This window comes from Festucalex cinctus, chromosome 21 (genome assembly GCF_051991245.1).
Source record: "Festucalex cinctus isolate MCC-2025b chromosome 21, RoL_Fcin_1.0, whole genome shotgun sequence".
Taxonomy (NCBI): Eukaryota; Metazoa; Chordata; class Actinopteri; order Syngnathiformes; family Syngnathidae; genus Festucalex; species Festucalex cinctus.
The window spans coordinates 10,370,348-10,391,926 of record NC_135431.1 but is presented as its reverse complement, the minus strand read 5'-3'; the positions used below and the strand labels follow the sequence as shown (position 1 = coordinate 10,391,926).

The following is a 21,579-nucleotide window of genomic DNA, read 5'->3' as shown; positions in this document are numbered from 1 at the left end:
TTAACTTAAACATCTTGTCCCTTGGTGCTTTGTCAAGTGTGAGAAATTCAAGTTACGTCACGTCTAGATGAACTATCAGTTATGCCACCATGTGAGTGCGAGGAATTTGCCAAGACCAGGATTTCCCGTTTCATCTGTCAATCAAAGAGCATGACGGCTACTTCCCCATGTCGCCCGTGAACGGAAACATCCCTCGCAAACGTGTCGCGTGATTGACATCCCTACCCGTGACACACAAATGCAGCAAGTGAACCCCTAACCCCACAGAGCCCTGCCAGACCCCCCCTACCACACAGGACGCCATTAATAAAACTGGCTTTTGATGGGCGCCTGTTCAGCTGCAGGCATCAGCTGCCGGCTCGGCGACGTACGCCAACAGCTGCCGCATCTGTCAGGATGTGTGCGAGCGCGTCACAAAAAAAAAAAAAAAAAAAAAAAAAAAAAAAAAAAAAAAAAAAAAAAAAAAAAAAAAAGAGATGGCGGCAGAAGCCCGTCGGGGGCCACTGGGACCGCTCGGAGAGGCGCGGAAGGCCGTGTCATTTGGCTTGAAGCATATGGTGAAACTCAAGTGTGTAATTTAGCCGGGATTACGGGTGGCCTAGCGTAAGCGTACACGTATACACGCACATGCTCGTCAATTCATCTACCCGCACTGTCTGTGACAGGATGTAATTTACCTGAGGCCTATGGGTGGCCGAAGATCCGGTTGCGCTTGTCATATGTACACATCTCAAACGCAGTACATAGCGTCGGAAGTCCCGCAATGACTGACGCGGATCCGCATTTGCATCTTGTATTGGAACGGAAACGTTCCATTATGAGTTTACGTACGAACTGCCAACGGTTCTTCGGGGGGAAAAACGTCGCCGTTATTTGTTTACTTTTTGGCCACACTTTGGTTCCCAAGAGGAATTGCGTCGTGTAATACCAAATTTATTCCGTTATAAGGTTGTTAAAGCGTTAACTCACCCTCTAACCAGATTCTTGCTCCACCCCTCACTAATATTTGAAAACAATGCTCGAAGGGGATGTTGCCTGGAGGACCGTTGGGCTTGTGAATGGGGAGAAAGGAGAAGACTGGGCGTGGTCAGGCTGTGATTGACAGCAGCAGTTAAAACTACGATCTAAATACGTTCTATACTACGACAAGCTATGCTAAATAAACAATGCTAACAATAAATCACTAACCTGAAAATTGGAAAGTGTGTACGAGACTGAGCTGGTGACGTAAATAACTTATTGTCCACTTGAGAGGACAAATACCCAAATTGTGTTTATCCCAGTGTTTAACCTGAAGATGGCGCCACACAGCTTTCAACAGACATGCATTATGTCAAAAATAATGACCAGGACATGTAGACAGCATTAGTAGTCGGCACCAGTTTATGCTGTTTATCAGCAAAAAAAAAAAAAAAAAGTTGATTTAGTGTTGGATATCGCTTTAATCATTGTTGTTTGTGGGTTTGTGACCTCTAGTTCAATGAATGTGTGTGGCATGTTGTTAATATGAGACCGTGGCAGTGTGCAAAAAAAGTAACATTCTGATTAGTTCCGTTTCTTTGACCAGGGGTGGGCAAACTCGGTCCTCGAAGGCTGGTGTCCTGCAGGTTTTGGAGATTTCACTCTTCCAACACACAGCTTCCAATCAACAGCATCATTAACAGGCTTATTCAGAGCTTGCTGATGAGCTGATGATAATACCAGCTGTGCTGGAGAAGGGATACATCCAAAACCTGCAGGACTCCGGCCCTCTAAGGTCCAAGTTTGCCCATTCCTGAACTAGACTCTAAAATAACAAAAATCAAACATAGCTGACAGTAAATGTTAATACATTCTTCTTCTCTAATGGAGATGAACAATTTGAAGTTCTACTAAGTGATGTCTGCCATCTAGTGGCAAATGTTGTTACCACTTAAAACTGATCAGGCGTGCTAGAGGGTTTTCTAATGTTGCCCACCCTTGACTTAAACGGTACCTTTTGCAGGAACCAAGAGGACAGGTGAGCCGTGACAGTTGCGATCTGATCCCCGAGGCACTGATGTCATTTCCAGTTGACGGCAAGTGGCAAAACAAGACAAAATGGCCGCCCCCTGAGATGGATAAAATCAGGTAGGGTGCAATTCTAATTTAGACTAGTGGGGGCACATGGAAAATATTGTAAAGAAATGTTTTTCTTGAACTACAATAACCTTGGAATGACCAGACGGGCTGTTGTGATAAAATGCAGAAAGCAATTTCATGTAACAAAAGTTTTTCTTCATTCCTGTGACCTTCAGTACGTTATCACCATGGCAGCCTATTACACACACACAAAAAAAATGTGATTAGACGCTCGTCAACTTGCCCCGCCCACCCGTCCCACAGCGAGCGTGAATGGAGCGTATCTGGTTTCCTAACAAGACGGGCCTGTCCCAGACGTTTACATTTGGCGCTTATTTGAGGTGTCTGTCTGCGAAGGCTGATACGATAGTCGAGTGTGTATGTGTGTGCGTGTTTGATCTCCTTTCCCAGCCGAGGGGGTTGGGGGGCTTCAACTCCTCTCCAGGTGCAGACAAGTCAACCTGAGGGCACGAGCGGCACATGCAGTTGAGATCTCTCGCTGTCTGACGCTCTCTCACATGCGCGCACAGGAACTTTCCTTGAAGCAGTAACTGTGCGCTTTAAACTGGTTTAGCAGTCGCGGTCTGCTTATAAAGACTTGGCAGCGTGCGACGGGATAAACATCCCGCTTCCCCGCCTCTGTGCGTCAACAGAAAGAGAGTGAAGGTGGCGGAATGACAACATGCTGGCTGATTTACTGTACACAACAGCAGCTGGCGAGTTAATGTTTTGTTTTTTCTTTTGGTGGAGTTGGGGATGGTTTGACAGGTGCACGGTTTGGGGGCCAAACAAGCCGCTGTGTGTACGATGATGCTGATTTTAGGACGTTAACCGTCACAACAGATGATCGCCATCTTCATGCGTCTGCTATCTGTGTGGTCCGTAATGAGCCCGCTAAACATCTGCTCCTCCCGTATGAAAGGCCCTTTTCCTCCGTGTGTCATCCTGTAATATGGAGAAATTAGAGTGCAGGGGCTCGTTGAGTGTTTATATACACACATTCACCACGAGCAGACATAACATAAGGAGTCTTAAGTGTTTTTATACCAGGCGAGTGACGCGCTGACATACCTTCCCAACACCGCAACTTTCCATCCACAACAGTAAAACACTACTGGGTGTCCTTGGGCCATTTGCTCTCAATACCGCCGTGGATATTTCTCTCCCCCCCCCCCCCATCCCTTTTAACGATTTGTGTGAAATACTTGAAATGTGTAACTTGTACTCAAAGGTTTCTTTTAGGGTTTTGCGCTATGAAAGCACTAAGCTCACTTTTGTTGATTCAACTGCAAAAAAAAAAATTGGCATGGGGCTCCCAGTAAATACAGAAGCTCAGTTATGCAACAGCTGACTGGTTCAAGAGTAAATGAAGGGAAACAGTGCCACCTAAAGACAACACGTGGAAGTCCTGCTAGAATTTTGGGTGGCATTTTTGCCGCCTAACTCCCACATAATACTTCCAATTTACATTGTTCAAATTTCAACGAGCTTCAAAAATGTATGCCTCCCGGGATATATACCATCTGATTCTACTTACAGAATTTTCACAATTTAACATTTAATATCAACTTTCCCCCATTCATTTTCAATGGGAAAGACATTTAACTTTTTCCAAGTATGACTTTCCACCACCACTTCCATACATATAACTTATCACCATTACCAGGTGTCTGATACTGCTCGGTGGCACAGTTGGTAAAGTAGATTGTCCAGAAACCAGGAGGTTGCAATTTCATAATTTATCTCTCAATTTACTTCATAATAATTCCACATGCATTCAAATCTTAGCATTCAGCATTCCCACGCAATTTCTCCAGAAATTGCACTTAGTCTGGTACAGTATCTCCTTATGTGTCAAGACAATACAAAAAAAACAAAAACAAAAAACTCTTTACTTTTTAAGAGTTTTTGGGACAATTGGAGACGTCAGGCAGTTTTCGGCTTGCTCATCTCCTGCTGGATCTCACTGTCGATCTGCTCCTCCAGCTTGGAGGTGTCGTACTCCCGCAACATGTCGTACTCCTGCCAAGGCCTGGCCCACTTCTGAGCGAGCTCCATCCTGGCCGGCGACATGTACAGGTCGAAGCGGATGCCCTGGATGTCGAACTTGGGCCGCTCCCAGCGTTTGGACCACGGCCTCGGACGCATCCTCACTTTAAGCTGGAGGACAGAAAGAGACGCATCGTCCTTAAGTGGCAATTGAATAGAATTTTGAGGTGTTGATGTTGGACAGTCGCGTGAGGACGAGTCAAGCTGGCCGCCTTGAGCCGGGACGCCTTCCAAGCGCTGCGTGGGTCCATTTCAAAATACAAATAAGGCAATTACATCGTCGGTAATGTTTTACTTGGAAGGCTTCGATTTTGAAATTGGCCTCCACATTCCGCGCACTAAATATGCCCGACCCGAGTCTCGAACCGTGGCGATTGATGCAGTGTTCATTTTGAAAAGAAATTTGTATTTTTAGTTATAGTCTTTTGACTAACATTATTTAGTTTTAGTTATCTGATTGTATTTGAGTTTTAATCCAATTTTAGTCGACGAAAAAAAGAGCAATTTTAGTCAACTAAATCACAGTTTAGTTTAGTTTCCTTCAGCATACATTTCCACTTTTATACAGAAAATTATAACACCTATTTAAATGTAGTTTAACACGCAAGACATTTAATACAACGGTGTCTATTGTTTCAATGAAACATGTTGAACTGGCAATAATATAACTTAGTTTTCACCTAAATAAAAAAAAAAGTGCACAATTCCTTGAGATTAATTTTACAGCTGCACAATCAATGTAAAAATGTTTGAATATTAAATAAAGTGTAATGAACACGAAACCGTTTCTGAGTGGTTCTTTTCTCCCACCTGCTTTCATTCCTTCTGAATGGATTGTATGAATTATCGTCACTGTTTTTTTTCATTTTTGTTATAGTCATTGATGAAATCAATGTCATTGTCAATTTTGGTTATCGTTTTCGTCTCAATGAATGGCTTCTATTTTAGTTTTCATTTAATTTCCGTCTGAATAACAAAAATTTGGGATGCACGATAATATCGGTGGACGATAATTATCGGCAATTATCGACCAATTTGACGTCAAACAGATAAACCAGATAATAGAGAAATCTAGCGATAATTAATAAAGAAATCCAGCAATAATTATATACATGCCACATTGGTCCATCTGTTGTGGTTGTGGCTCATATCAATAAAATTCAGCTTCATGGTGCTTTACATACATTGAAACATTGTGCAAAGTTTATACAATGTTTCAATGTATTTGTTAGACTTATAGTAGGACTTGAAAGCATAATTGTATTCTTATCGGTTATCGACATCGGCACTTTCTAAATTATTGGTTTATTGGTATCGGTTGAAAATAGCATTATCGTGCATCCCTAACAAAAATTGTGACGAAATATATGACTAAAATTTTTTGTCCACGAAATTATCACTGGCTTGATGCATACGGATCATGCCTCAAAGATGAGCCGTTGCACCACTCATTGAAACATGTACTCGCGCTGTGCGACTGTCACTAGTGCAGGAAAAGCAGCATTGTAAGAAACATTTTAAGATCAGTGAATTGGCATGAGAAAACGTCCACATTTCCCTTAAGGGGTGAAATGGGATTTATATCTGTTGAACTGCATGTCACCCTTTAAAATTAAGTTAACACAAAAAAACAAAACTAAAGCAACTCGACTTAAGATGACATCACCTGTGCTGAGGAAGTAGGTAACCAATCATGGCTCAGTTTGCTGACCCGACTCAGAAAACAGGCGAGCCGTGATTGGTCGTTACCTTACTTCCTCAGCACAGGTGATGTCATCTTGAGTCGACAGCAAGTGGAAAAAATGGTTTTTAGTTATCAAATTCAAATACTAACTTTTTTACTGCTGAAAACGGCTCAGTGAGTCAAGTATCCCTTTAAGAGGGCGGGGTTAAGATGGAAAACATAAGTATAGCTGTTGAAGAGTAATGGGGACTAACATTAACTACAACTAAAACATTTCTAGATATGCAAAGACACAAATTTAGAACTAACTTACTAATTAGTAATTGTGTAGATAAACTGTTTATTTTTAGCTCAATTCAGCCCACATTTCTCACTCACTTTGTTAAGCGGCACCTCTTCAGTGGGGGAGATGGGCACAGGCTTCATTTCCGGATCCACGGTGCTGTACTCGGGCAAGGCGTCTCTGAGGTACATCAGGTTGTCATCCAGCCGCTTCTCCAACTTCAGCACCTGGATCTCCCGAATGCGCGGGCTGTACAGCTCGTAGCAGATCTCCACGCCTGGGAACCAAGCGGCGAATATGACGTGAAGGCAAATGTCAGATGGATGAAGTCAACTTACCTTGATTATTTATGATGTTCCTCAGGATGAAAGTTGCGCCGAGGCCCTTCCCACCTCTCTGGATGCATATGCCAACAAAGCGGCTTGATTTGTCACTGGCGTTGGGGTCAGCCATGGTCACAGCAAGTATGCTGCCTGTAAAATCAGAATAACACAATGAGTGCTAATATGTGCCATGCAATGGCTGCTGATTCAAGTCACTTACCCACGTAGAATTCAGGAATGTCGATCACGGCCCTCCTGCGTGTCATGTCTTTCCTCTCCATGTAAAACTTCAACGGGTTTGTCCTCTGGCGTGGTGGGATGAACTCTGGGCTCAGGAATCTAACAAATACATATTGCTTTCTAATTCATTTGAATTGAGGTATTACAATCAGTGCAATAAATGTTTTGAAAATTAACTGAATTATGTTCAAATGAAGTGAAATTGTCTTCGATTTGGAGCGGTGGGCATACTTGCGCAGAGCTGCCACATTCTGCGTTTTGTCAACTATGACAGGCTTGGGCGGAGGAGTAAATTTCGGTGGCCGGTCGCTGTCGATTCCCGCAGCCTGGCGACATCTGGACGTGGACAAGAACCCTGAAAATAAAACAGTCCCGATTTTTAACACCAACTTAGTTTGCAAGCATAACGTCAAAACGCTAGCCTTGAGTACACTGTAGTGGTGCATGGTTACATTAGCAAGCATGTTAGTTTACAGTTAGCTTGAGCAGACAAAGTTATTGTTAAGCAATGTTGTGTACATTGCGGCTGGCAATAAGTGGAAACTTACGTCCATCCCGGACATGCATGTTTTTGAACAACAGTGAGGAAAATAGGCATTTTTCGAGCCCTTTAGCGGATGCTGCCATTTTTGACCTTGTGTTGTTGCATGCTCTGGACGGAAGCTTCACTGGGTCAAAAGTAATATGTGGCTTTGAACGACAATGTAGCCGAATGACCACAAGATGGCGGCATCGTTGTTAAAATGGGTTTCGGCAAGCTGTTGTAAATTATAATTTAAGGTTGAGGTCGCTTTCTACGAATAATTTGCTATTATTTCTTGATATGGATATTCATATTCCTAATTCATTTGTTTAATAGACATAGTTAAAATACTGTGAGGGGTTAAAGATTGTATTTTGGTCTTTCAATACGAATGACTACTGTATGAGTGAAAGGTTTCACAATTTTTAACATTTAATGATAGATGTTTATTTTAGGTAGCAGTTATTTAAAACTCAAAATAGTTAAAGCTAAAGAAAATCGAAATATCTTTGTTTAATGAGTGTAGAAAAAATGCGTTTTTAACTACTGAAATAACTTTAAATATACTCTCGGTCATTTAAAAAAAGTTTAGATTTTTTTTTATATTTGCACATTTTTTCATATTTTACATATTTTAAATATATAATTGAAAAATGTTAAAGATTTAAATGTAATATGTGCATTTCTATAGAATAGTTCATGATTCACCCAAAAAATTATTTTACATCAAATTGTTACACAGAAAGAAAAATTAAATACTCCAATAGATGGCAGCGGTGACCCTGCTATTGATCCAACATATATGTTTGTTTCGGTTCAATTAAACAGGTACAAACTTCACCTGTAGTAATTTGTGGTTAAATTAAGACGAGATAATTTCAGTAATTTGTGTGACTTTTTGTGTGCGTATTGAAATATGTCTATCTTGGCTCAACAGAGGCTGCATTAGATAATAGAAAAATGGCTGACTTCAGTAGCCCAATTCAGAATTGTTTAAATCGTTTCTTATCTAAAATTCTAATTTCTTGAGATGGTGAATTTGGGGGGTTTTGTTCACAGTGAGCAGTTAAAACTAAATTGCGTATAAAAGTAAATATTCTACGTTACTCTGTGTATTTAAGTTATATAATAAATGAGTTTTTGTTTTTAATTGATCTACAGTAGCCTAATACATTTTTCACGTTCCTTGAATTTACTGCGAAGCACCTGTATGATACGTTACTGCTACAACAATACAAGTAGCTATAGATTGAAAAACAAAAATAAGTTATGCATGAGCATATTGTGATCGGGCAACTTATTATTTTTAAATCAAAGCAATAACAAAGAAATCCGATCGTGGCAACAGCACAGCTCTGCAGGTGTCAGGAAGCATGCAGAGGGGGGCGACACTCCTCCAGGTGGGCTGCCTCCACCACCACCACCACGACTCTTGAGTTCAAAGAAGGGAAGGGGAAAAAAAAAAAAAAAAGGGTACAGCTGCAGCCAGGAGGAGGAAGAAGTCGAAGAAGAGAAGAGCCTCCATCCCGGTCTCACGAGCGTGTTTGGTGGGGGGGACATTGAACGTCTCATGTCCGCCTCTTGGACCCTTCTCGTCCGCTCTGCTGCTGCTGCTTCTTCCGATGTGGACTTTCTGGTGCCAAGCGGGATCTCACATGCACATTTGAGGCTTCAAGGATGTTCCACCTCGATGGGACTCTGTCAGCCGTCACTTATGCGCTCCTGTTGGGAATAACGCTTCTGGCCGTCGTCTGCGATCTCTCCAAGGGCTCCTCCGACTTCTCGGGTCAGTTGCGTCTTTATTGCAATTTAAAAAAAACAAAAAAAACAAAACAAAAAAAAACGCAATCGACTCGTTTTTCAGAGGCAACGACGCGACATGTGCACGCACTTGTTTTTATGTTGCGCAACAGTTTGGGTGTAGAGTGAAGCTTTTTAAGAAGATCGCGCATCATTTTACATGTGCAGCATCTTTAAAAAAGTAAACTTTTATTCGGTTCGAGGTTGCAACAGGTTCCTCTAGCATGCACGCTCTTGTTTGTTGTGTAATATGTACTCAACACGTGGATATATATACACTTACCGTTTTACAAATCTAGCACATGAATCAAATAAAGCACCCCCCCCCCCCCACCCCCTGTTGATGCGTTATATAATACACGTAATTCATGTTTAATCTTAAGTCTTTTCAGCTCAAGACCCAAAGAAAAAAAAAAAGTATGTGTTGTGGTTACATTAGGTCCAGAAGTTTGTGGTCTTTATGGTTTTGAAGTAAATCAATGATGATGTGGTTGAAGTGTTATCAACAACTTCCTCCCACATCTTCAAAACATGCATATTAGGTTCGTTAATGAGTGAATGCTAGTGAAAGTACGACTTGCCTTTAATAATATACAATTTCTTCTGAAATTTTTCAGCGGCTCAACTTTACTCGGACAGTTTTCACTGACCTTTCACCAGTTTTGGGGCCTGATCCCTAATTTGGGAAAGGCCGAATCTTGCACTTGATTCTTACCAAGATTGACAATTGCTTCCAACTTTTTGGAAACAGTTTGGAAAGACAATTTCTTGTTCCGATGTTGAATGCAAGGTGCATAAAGAAATGGAAAACTGTTGTGGGCTTTTACTGTTTACTTTTACTGTATGTTTTGTAATGTATTTTATTTATGTGTTGCATTTAGTTAAAATAAGTAACAAAAAAAAAAAGAAAAATGGTGGAAGAACTGCACATTTTACTCTGATATAACTCAATTGCTAACCACATTAGGCAGGTATCCATTTAGTACAATTTTTGTTAGCTGTTTGTTTCTTAACTCATTCACTGCCAGCCATTTTGACTGAAGCAACCCCTTCGCGCCTGGCTGTTTTACTTCATTTTGACTCATTTAGCAAGGCACAGAGAAAATTGTGTTCTAGTGTTATAAAAACATGGAACCTACAAAAGAAAGATTAGTGTCTACATTTATCAGGAAAAAAAAAGTATATTTATATCTGGTTCTGTGTTGCAGCAATTAGCATTAGAATATAGCAAAGTTTCATCATTATTCACAAACCTGTTCAAAACAGCGGAGAAAAGTTTGTTGCAACATGGCCCCAGTTGATCTCTTATACTCTGCTGCCACCTGCTGGCCGTTTTTTTTTTTTTTTTTGTATTAACTACCATTGCTTTAAGCGACCTCTTCAGGTCAGATGCTACATCAAAGCCTTCTGTATGCTCTCGCATAAAAAAAAACTAAATACATTTTTGAGACCATGGCAATATTTAAAACTAGAATGTGTTTATACATTTTGGGAGAAATTGAGAAGGGTCTGTAAACGGTTGAACAGGGCTGCCTAAAAAGATTAGGTTTGTTATGAGTCTACCAGAGATAGGCAAAACCGCCGTTATGTCAGCCCGTCATTGACGGATGACCACCTTTCGGCGAGCGCGTCCGCATTTTCGATAAGTGCCTAACGGCGCAAATCTTGTTGAAAAAATCCACGGTCTGTTACGTCTGTTGATCCGGGTTAAGTCCGTATTTTTACGAGGTTTGCTAGCCGACAGGTGAGCATTCATCAATGATGGGCCGACGTAAGGAAGGTTTTGCCTACTTTAGTTTACCAATGCTAGAATGCACTTATCGAGGTCCTCGTCCTTGTTTTTTTATTTACTTACAATTGGAAGGCTTTGACTTGGAACCTTGTGTCTTAAATGTACAGTGAACCCGAGTGAAGTGCAACACAGACCCTACTATCTACGCAGATAAACGACAACTAAATTTGGTTTGTGTTACTTGATGGAACTGTTATCTAGACAAGGTCCTGACATTTTCTAGATTTACAACTCAGACAAGAAAGCAAACAATACCACAGCGTAGCATACAGTATATGTGTATGAATATTCTTTGCTTCACGTTGGATGTCTGTCAAAGTCAACAAGCCAGGTCATATAAGTGCATGAAACCTGCCAACTACCTTAGAGCTACAGTTAGTGTGCAATGGCGTGACGGAATGTGTGTGCAAGAAAGCTTGGTGTATGAAATGGAGGAGGCAAACTTAACTAATGAGGCTCTGTGTTGTATTAGCGGCGATTGCTAAGCTCAAGGCAGGCCTGTAGGTTTGTTTATTGTGTCGTAAAACAGGAAGGCGGCTTTGTGTCGGTGTTAATTGGTCCCTAATGGCTCTAATGGTCGGAAAGTGCACTGCTAAGGAGCGCCTCGGTGTTACGTGCCGCCTCTGCGTACTGTATGGTCGCATGCGCTTTCATGTCAGGCTGTAATGAAAAGCTGTTAACAAGGCTTCTGTGATTGCAGGCTTGTCGCTTTTTGCCGCCACTAAGGCGATCGTCCGAATCAAGTGGAAGTTAAATTGAGTGAGAAGGACAAAGTGTTTTAGATCAGCTGATTACAGATTTGCACTTGGAGTTGGTTTACCAATAGACCGGCTCAGACGCGATTATTCCAAACCTCTGTCATAGTCCGGAGTTAATGAGTTGAAATTGCAGCTTTGGCGGAACGTGTTCTGCAATGGCCCATTGTTTGCCTTGTCGGTTGCACACTTACGAGGCTTGCTCGCGCCTAATCCCCAACTTTATCTTCAGCCAGCTAAGATGGCGCTGACTTTACATTGCAATGCGATCTGCTCTCTGGCGCCCTGTGGAACGCACTTCACACGGGAATTGCGAACTCAGCATCTTGAGTTCGTGAATAGAGATAAATGGGACATCCCCAACACTGCTCGGGGACAATGACGTCCCTTAGTGCCCACATTCTCGACCAGCTGGAGTCTCCCTGGAGACCGAGCGGTGTAGTTACTGACAGGTGCAAGCACATGGCAGTTCCAACATCTGTCCGTTGGCTCAATCGCACAGTTAGGTCAGTGGAGGTAAACAGTCTGGTGTCGGCTCTATCTCCAAATGAGGCTGTCTATGATGAATTGGCTTTTATGGTGATGATCTATCCATCTAGCATTTATTTTCAGTTGGATTTCACACTTTTTCGCCGCTGAACCAGCGCTATCAGCGTGTCTGTGATACTTCCAAAAAGCCTCCAGTGAAGGTTGTTTCTTTACTGTGTCTCTTTTCACAAAACCCAATGGGATGTGAAGCTTTTGGGGGGCAGAGGGGTTAACTGAGGTCAGCGCAAAGTAACTGCGAACATGGTTAACCCTGACACCCCCCAATACCCCCCCCCCCCCCCCCCCCACACACACACACACACACTCACACCCATCAGCTCGTCATCCTTTTCCAAAAATGCTTTGCCTCCTCGAGGCTCACCCCCAACACTCCGTGTGTGTGTGTGTGTGTGTGTGTGTGTGTGTGTGTGTGTGTGTGTGTGGGCCAGGTGAGTTCCATCTAAACAAATAGAGCCTGACTTGTTTTGTCTCGCTCACTGCAGGCAGACAGCGAGGGGTTCACATAAGACCAACACACAGAGAAGATGCCTCTCTCCTCACAGGGTAGTTTACTTCTTGGGAAGTTCCAGACCTAAGACGTAAGATGACATCATTGTGGTCTTGCCTTATCAGAGCAGAAACCACAAAGCTACATAGAAGACAGTTAGCGGACATGCAGGCTTTTATTGTTGGACCAAAACCAGATCTGGTTTTGAATCGTTTTGGAGACCTTGTGTCCATTATGTACGACTACATAATTTAGGACGCACTTTTAAATCCAAGGTTAAAGTAGGATTTGGATTACATGGAAGTCCAGACACCAAAATAGTTGTCATGCTTGTAGTTCGTGCAACAAATAATCGTGTTGAATGGGTTCCTCCCTGTTAAGCACACACAAATACATAAAGCAGACATTGCATCTGTGTGTGTGTGACAAAGTGCTATTGAATTGAAGGGCGGAGCCAACTGGAAGCAATATTTTTCTTCTATTTATTCTAAGTCATTTATACACAATGATTAAACCATTTACTCTAACGTATATTGTTCCGCTTGTCTATTTTTTAAAGGTGTAATCTGCCTTCAAAAGACTTTGAAACAATTTAATGGACATTCCTGAGCGAAAAGGCAAAGCATGTGAAAAGCGACGTGTTGACATGATTAATGTGGAAATATGTTCAACGTGGACGTGCCTCAAAGCTTTTTGTCAACTGAGTCAAGTCTGGGCACACAAGCCACATTAATGTGCGCCAATCAAAGTCGCTCATTGTTGTGCTGCTGTGCACGGTACTGTACTGCGTGGGATGAGAAAACATCCTGCCTGGCTGAGGTAATGCTACTTAAATCTATTTTGTTGCTGCGGTGATGTTCAACGTTATTTGAAAACAGTTTTATTTTGAAGGATTTTCAATGCATTTTTGCTAAAATCATATTGGTTTTATCAATATCAGAAACAAACTGACGTTAGCAATGCCGGTTAGTTAATTATCTTCCTCAGCAACAGTCGTTAGATGCCAACTCTCATAGCTGGTTGCAAATGTACATCCATCCAGCCATCCACTTTCTGAACCGCTTGCTCCTCACAAGGGTCGTGGGGGGTGCCAGAGCCTATCCCCGCTGGCTATGGGCAGTAGGCAGGGTACACCCTGAACTGGTTGCCAGCCAATCGCAGGGCACACAGGGACGAACAACCATCCACACACCTCGGGACAATTCGGAGCGCCCAATTAACCTGCCATGTATGTCTTTGGAATGTGGGAGGAGACCGGAGTACCCGGGGAAGACCCACGCGGGCACGGGGAGAACATGCAAACTCCACCCAGGAAGGCTGGAGCCTCGAGTCCTCAGTGCAAATGTACATTTCAAGAAAATGTTATAATATTGTATTAATGTTACCATAAATTTATCTAACAGTGATAGGTGGCACTCTTGTAAATGCGGTATTGTATTTGAAGTATTGTCTCCTTTAGTAGCCACTCATTGTTAGTCGTGTTATGTGAAAAATTCCAGAAATAGAGTCATATTGCTGATGGAAAGTGTTTGAGGTTTTGAAACCGGTATACCGGAAACCGGCTCATACCTATTCAGAAGTTGTTTTGAGCCATAAAACAGTAGAAGTTTTTGAAAAAGAAATCAATCCGAGAACATTTAGTGAGAGAACAATTGCTTACCTTTAGGCTACTCTTGTGGTTGGTTTGAGCACTGAAAAGGATGCAAACTAGTTCATAGACGTAGGTCAAGACCAATGTAAATTAAGGACCCCTGTATAATACTGCAGAGTCCACAGCTAAGGCCGAGCAAGAGGGTAAGCTAGCGTTAGCGCATGTAGCCTTGTATCATCAAAGGTTATTTATGAATCTACTTGGCCAATGAGTGCACAGTACTGGTTTACGTCACTTGACGCAGCATTTTAGAAACCCTGGCTAACCTGGTACTTGAAATGTTAGACCATAGGGCCTGGTAACACCAAGTAGGTACTGTGCCGCGGAAGTTAGACATGGTTAGCTGTTCAAAAGAGGCAAATTCCGAAGCAGAGTGTCTGTTGGTTGTAGTACGCTTACACTTGTCCTCTCATGCAAGACCAACTTTGCGCAGTGCCAAGGCAAACTGTGAGGAAGATTCTTAAGTGGCACTCCAAGCAACACGCAGCCAAATTATCCTCATAGTCCATAATAATTGCAATAATTTAGGAATGTGCATGTTTGATGAATTTTGCACACTGAACTCCAAGATGTAATCAAATGGAATAAATGTAACTTAATTAGAGAGGGTTTCCATGTGTTCAGGACGATCCCGGTGGGCGTGTGCGCCAGCAATTATCTCCACGTCATCCCCACTTAAGTGTGCTGTTGAATTATGTCCTCATGTTCTCAGACATGCTGTCGTGTCTTGGACAATCTTAGCATGCTTTGATGGCCTGCGTCCCCCCCTCACCGTCCCATTTTTCGTCTTTCTCCTGGTTTCCTGGGAGCTGATTTATGTCCTTCACATCTGCCTTGATCTACCCTACCTTTCCTTTTGATCCTTCCTTATATTTATAACCCTGTGAGTATTGCAGACTGAAGGAATATTGTAGTTTCTGCAATTTGATGAAAAGCTGGCGAGGTGGAGTGGGGGGGGGGGGGGGGGGGGGTCAGTCTGAACAAGGAGGCTTTGTACAGCCCCCCAACTGCGTCGCCCTGACAGTCTGCATTAGAACACGCTACAGCAACCTGCTCTCCTAAGCAATGCTAATCTGTTGCTTTCTGGCCCCTCAGACCAGCTCAGGTGAGCGACCTTTGGGAATTTCGCCCCATTTTCCGGTGCAAAACAAAATGATGTGTACGCCGTAAGCTAAGCACCACAAAAACACTTTGGATACATTACTAATTGCGTTGGCTCACACTTAAAGCATACGCAACTTCTGTTATGATGTGTCCAGTGATCCGCAAGCTAAGCATATAGTTGACCATAGTGAGTGCAGTGGTTTAGATACATTGCTGACATTCAGGTAAGCTAGTTTGCCATGATCCTGACCAGGATAACGACTGCAGAAAATGGATATGTGGATGGTTAGTGGTAGACCCAAAGCTGGATAGGATTAGGTAGCATAAACCTTCTTGCAATAAATCAACCAAACAACAACAAACAGTGATCCCTTGTTTTCTTGGCTTGTGTAAATCCATTTGACATGTATTGCTAATCGTGTTAACAAACATGCTTATTAGACAAGCAGCTCCAATTGACTGCCGTTTGGAATAGCCAGAACAAGAGGAGTAATTCATTCATGTCTGGGCAAAGATACATATTCAGAGAAAGCAGCCCAAACAAACCAAGCATAGATCTTTAAATGACCACCAGCAGGTAGTCTTTGACAATTGGTCTGGTCCTTCCTGGCGCCCTATGTGGGTTTGTTGGAAGTCGAATCTGCTCGCTAAGTCCCACTGGGCGTGCTTGCAGATGGCTTTTCTCTCCCTTGGCCACTCTGGGATTGTTCTGTTGCTTGTTTTCACAGAACAGCTCCTATGCTAAGCTTGTTAATTCCACTCAAAGCTCATCCTTTCAGCTCCCACCCACTTGCACCTTTTTATTTAAGGAAATACTTCATGGTGCATTCTTGGACCTTAAAACCAGGCATGCCACACTTGAGGGGCTCACCAATACTACATTTAGTGCAATACAGGTGGATCCTAGTTTTTTCTAGATAAAACTGTTGACTGAAAAGGAAGTGACAATGTTTTTCTTCTTACTTTCTTAAGACCACCGGCCAGCGGGAGGCCCCGGGGACGACCCAGGACATGCTGGAGAGACTATGTCTCTCGGCTGGCCAGGGAACGCCTTGGGATCCCGCCGGTGGAGCTGGTTGAAGTGGCTGGGGAGAGGAGTCTGGGTTTCCCTCCTAAAGCTGCTGCCCTCGCGACCCGACCTCAGATAAGCGGCAGAAGATGGATGGATGGATGGATGGATGGATGGATGGACTTTCTTAAGACTTCTGATTGGCCAATAAGGCCTTGGGTACTACAGTGGTCACCTGTTACTTTGGCCTGCGCAAAACTTTGAGTGAGATTGTATTATACAATTATGGCACAACCCCATTTTACAAATGGGATTGGATTTAATGATTTATTGATCGCTAAGAATTTAGTCGATTATGACACTCCCTCTTCTTTCCTGATATATTTCTGGTGTGTCTTGGAACTGCACATCATTCACAACACGAATCAAAGATGATCATTCTTTAACCTCGACTTTGTCTAGCCTCAGGCATGACACGACTCCACCAACTATTGCGTGAGTCGATGTCATTGTGAAGACGATGAGTCTGCCTGATGAAGGATCCATCTGTTGTTCACTTAGTGACAATAAAGAGACAGATGCATCTGTCTGGTGTCTGCCGAGGCTGCCAGCATTGAGGTCGTCTAGCATCCACGCAGTTCTCACGGGTCATAAAAGTGGCCATTAAAATGACAAATCTCACCTTTTCTTGCACTTAAGCTCCATTTTTCTTTACGTCTCAGCCCATCGTCAAATGTGGTTGAGTCTGTGGGCGGCTGGACACGCAGATCCTCCTTCCCCACAATTACACTTTCACCCCTTTATCCCCTTTCACCAGTGATAAGGACCCTCACAACGGACATGCACAGAGTAAAAGTGTCCTCTTGCAGAGCGTCCTTTGACCTGAAGGGGTCATAAAGAGAGGCACACGCTAAAGGAGGTCGCGGGAGGCCACGGATATGACCCGAGTTTGGTTTTCGGATACTCCCCAGGGAAAAAGTGTCTTCTATCCAACTGTGAGGCGATCTCCTGTCCTGGCAGATGTTCTGTACCCAGTATCACCCCTGAGGATGAGCTTAGACAACAAAAGTGGTTCTCTCTTTTTTGTGACCTCGATCTTGTTGCTAACGTGACTTGGGTGGCCTTTATTGTCAGGACGCAAGCTGTATTGATCGAACTGAAGGGAAGAAGACACATTGAGCATTCAAGTTCTCCGTCAGAGAATGACGCCTTCACTCTGCCTGACATGTGTTTGGCACTTCATTAGTTCCGAGTATTCAGCGCTCTGCTTTGGCTAGGTTTCCATAAATAAACATGGATGGATGGATGGATGGATGGATGGAAGGCTAGATGGATAGATAGATAGATAAACTGACAAACTGTAATAATAAGACACAAGTGGCGTCTTTAAAAACTAGGGTCTGGACCGGATGTTAAGTAGTGATAGACCGATATGGTTTTTTCAAGGCTGATACCGATACAGATTATTTGTAGTCAAGTTGGCCGATAACCGATATTTCAAGCCGATATTCATTTGCAGTAAAATGGGGAGGGGGGGGAATTCTTTCAAACTATATATAATTTCTCACTGAGTAACAAATTCATGTGAATGTAGCTCATTTGGGGTTTTTGTTAGGGTTCGTAAAAACGTTTCAAAAAGATTTTTGCGGTGAAAAATTGTGTGAATATGTTCCAAATGTGTTTACGACAAATAAAAACTGACTGCGAACATCTTACAAATCCTGATGAAAACCCCAAATTCGCTACGTTCGCAAGTATCCCCTGCTCAGTGAGCTTTATCGGCCTTCAGATTCAAAACATGGCCGATGCCGATATTTGGCATTTTGACAAATATCGGCGCCGATTATCGGCCCCGGCCGATTATCGGTCTATCCCTAATGTTAAGTAGTGTTTGTTGTTCATGACCAGTGGCTTAGGTTTGTCTGTGTATGAGTGAGTGCGTAGGAGTTCCAATGATAAGCCATCTGAAGCAGGAGGAAAGGATGTGGCAATCAGAGTGTTTTGTGTTTGCCTCTCTGGGTTGGATTACTCCAGCTGCTCTGGCTCCGCTCTTCGCCTGTCGGGGGTTGGAAGGCGTTGGTCGCTGTGCCATTCGAATTAAGGAGACCATAATCAGTGGATATTGATAACACCCAATGAGCCAAGCCCTCAGGTTGTTTGAGAACAAAAAACAACATTACATGGAACGTGTTGGAACAGCGTCAGCATACGTCTGCGGATTTGGAATTACACAATTGTAGTGAATGAAGGAATCCAAATGTTGTTTTAGATTTGCTTGGCTTTCGGGCTGTCATGGGAATTGGAACCAACACAATTCCATTCCATTCCATTCATCACAGGGAATTTGTTTTTAAACCATGTTTTTGGAGTGCTCCAGCCAAGTCTTAGCGCAAACTGTGAAACGTATTTTAAGTCTGTTTCCTGCAGAGAAGGTTGGGAGATCTTTGTTGGTTCTGGTGAAGAGGATCTGTGGTCCTCAGTACGTTTCTGAGCCAAAGTCCAAGAGCAAGACCACTGCTGAGGTGAAATCCGGGGGTAAGCCCCCTCAGCTGACACCCCCACGCTTATGTACACACAATTGAATCCGAATGAGATCTCATTTCAGTAGTCACTTCATTTGCCACCCAGTAATGCAGTCTACACCCCCACGTGGGCCCCCGTCACACTTTACTGTTTATCCTTTAGCTCTACAGTATATGACCCTATGCACTCTGACCTAAGTGATTGTATGGTTTGACTCTCTTGTCTGAACTGGTTTCCTCGTGGACGGCAGAAAAATAATGTTGGCTGCAGCTTTACTTAGTTACTCTAATTAGAATGGAAAACTGCCGTTGATTTTATGCAATTTTTGCTATGAGTGGGGTTGGGTCATGGTTCTGTATTATGTTGCCACTTATGATGATGTATTTGCCAGTCTCATTTTGTTTAGTCATTTTTATTTTGTAGTTGCTATAAAGTTGTGATGTCCCTTATGATGAGAATGTTGTCAGTTGTTATGCTATATTCTGTGATATAGGATCATGCGTTACAGTCACACTTTTAGCAGTACGTTATTGTCTCAGCACACTGAGATTTTCTTAACACGAGAAGCTGTCTTCCATGTATTTTGCCTCCAGCCCAGCTCACTCACTGAGGTTACTTTGTACTTTTGCATCCAGTATTTATATACCGGTTATCTTTTTTCTCATACTGTTGACATAATGAAATCAAGAAACCCAACAATTGACTGAGCTTAGAATGTCACGGGGCAACGTGGACATCCATGTAAATATGTTGATCGGTTCGTGGATCAAATAGATATTGTGAATTTTCTGAAAGATTGAACAGTTGACATTAAAAGAAAAAGTTTATAATAGGTCAAATTAAGCTCATCTTCTAAAGGTTTTAGGTTCCTTTTGATATTTCTCGCAAAAGCCGAATATCCCTAACTTGGAAATATTTCACATTTTTCCGAGTCAAAAGGCAATGTAACATTTCCAGCTGATGGTTTTGGGTCTTTCCAGTGTGCAAAATTCTTAGCAGACTTTACTATCTACATCACAATCATTCCGTCACCCTATTCCAAAATAACAAGCTAATGCACGTTTCCATAGATGTGTGTCGACAATCTCAGGTGGTTTCACGCAAGACTCGGTGCAGAACTTGAAAGAACTTGCCGTGAGCTACCCATTTACTCTCCTTAAGTAGTTTAAAAAGTAATCCAACCCTTACTTGATGTCAAGTTTAAATGCCTCTGCCTTTTTCCGCTGCCTACTGTAAAAGAGGGAGGAAAAGTAGGCTAATCCGAAATATAATCAGAAAGGCCATGGAATGCGATGAATTTGAAGAATGCTTTTTTTTTTTTTTTTGGTCCAGGTAAAATCAGTTGTGCCTGAGTAGTGAAAAAAATCTTTGCTGTGTAGTCGTGCGCTGCGGTTTGAGTGAATGTTTTGGATCTTTAGCGTGTCAGCACACCTTATGGCCGTGCCTCATTCAGCTCGTTTATCACTCATTCACGTCTTTAAAAGGTAAGCCGAGAAGTCCCACCACGTATGATTTAAAAGCAGAGGGGTTGGAGTTGTTTTATCTTCGTGTCACGGCTGTGCTCCCGGGGCCTCGTACAGCCTCTGCGGTCTGCGCGGAGAGGTAATTAGTACAGGAGCTAAAGCCGCCAGCTCTGGCCTTTGGACCTCTGCTGCCACATCCTGTAAACTGCGGCGTGCCTCGCTCAGAAAGATGGACGATCTTTATCGCTGAACTCCAGCTTTTCAAAGCCGATTTTAAACAACAAAACACTTGATGACGGAGCCCACCCCCGTGCTCTTTATATTCATCTCCCGCTCTCACCTCTTCATCGCCGCTTGGTCTCTCATGTTGCCTCGGCACTCGTCAGTAATCACCACTTGAAGGGAATTCCTTCTGCAAGCGGCAGGCCTGCAGCTCTGCTTTTCCGAAACATTTGATGGTTTTGACAGCTATAATTTGCTTAAAATAACACCAATAAAGCCATGAAGCTGTAAATGCTTAAAAAGCTAATGTAGCGAGATGAAAAGCAATACAGGCCTTTGATTTTGTGGCTTTCGTGAACTATGTGCTTGCCCGGAATGCGATTTGAGGTCTTGTTACAAATATATAATTATTATGAGCACTTGATCTATTTAAAGATGTTGGGCAACCATTCATACAGTGTGGAAGTTTTGGTCTTACACAGGCTAGGTACCTCCAAATTTTGTGGCTTTTAAGTGTGGTTCGGATCAGTTACTTTTTTTTAATATTCACAACTCCTGATAACTGAAAATCAAAATAGCTTCCTAATATACCGAAAACTAAACTCAACAGTGCCAGTTCTATAACCTGTCAATTCTACTTCAATGCGCTCATTCCTCAGAGTCAGCCAATAAAAGCAAATGACATCTTTGAAAAGATTGAGAGAGCCTTGAGCAGAACATATTCTCCAGCTGCACTGTCTCAGGAGTTAAATCACCGCCACTCCCCGTGTCCTCCTGCCACCTGTCAGAAATATTCAGTATGACAGAATGTTTATTTTTACGTATATTTTACTTCCTGTCATTCTGGTATTCTTAAGATAAGCTTGAAACTGCACAATGCCAGTTTTTGTAAAGCTTTTAAAAATGTTGCAAACTGATAACATCCAAGTTTCACATTTGAGACATATATATTTGTAGTCATGTAGTTGTTCACATAGTTGACTAATGTTCTTTACTCACACCCAATATGCTAATAGTTGAAG

The 21,579-nt window shown here is 42.6% G+C and overlaps 2 protein-coding genes across 7 annotated transcripts in view; one reads left to right on the top strand and one right to left on the bottom strand.

Annotated features, from left to right (window-relative positions):
* eva1aa (eva-1 homolog A, regulator of programmed cell death a) overlaps positions 1-21,579 on the top strand; it is a 282,265-nt gene that overhangs the window by 212,439 nt on the left and 48,247 nt on the right. For 5 of the 6 annotated variants that reach the window (XM_077511030.1, XM_077511023.1, XM_077511024.1 and 2 more), the window contains one exon: positions 1,985-2,109. Coding sequence is in view for 1 of the 6 variants with exons in the window: in XM_077511022.1 (XP_077367148.1) it covers positions 8,880-8,988 (109 nt within the window). In the remaining 5 variants the exon portion in view is untranslated. Of the gene's footprint in view, positions 1-1,984; positions 2,110-8,685; positions 8,989-21,579 lie in introns of those variants that run through there. The other variant, XM_077511022.1, reaches the window with a different exon arrangement.
* On the bottom strand, positions 3,825-9,247 carry mrpl19 (mitochondrial ribosomal protein L19). Its single transcript, XM_077511031.1, is given in 7 exon segments — positions 3,825-4,260; positions 6,212-6,393; positions 6,455-6,589; positions 6,660-6,778; positions 6,911-7,034; positions 7,228-7,372; positions 7,374-9,247. Coding segments are annotated over 7 exon segments (978 nt in total). The 5' UTR covers positions 7,413-9,247; the 3' UTR covers positions 3,825-4,026.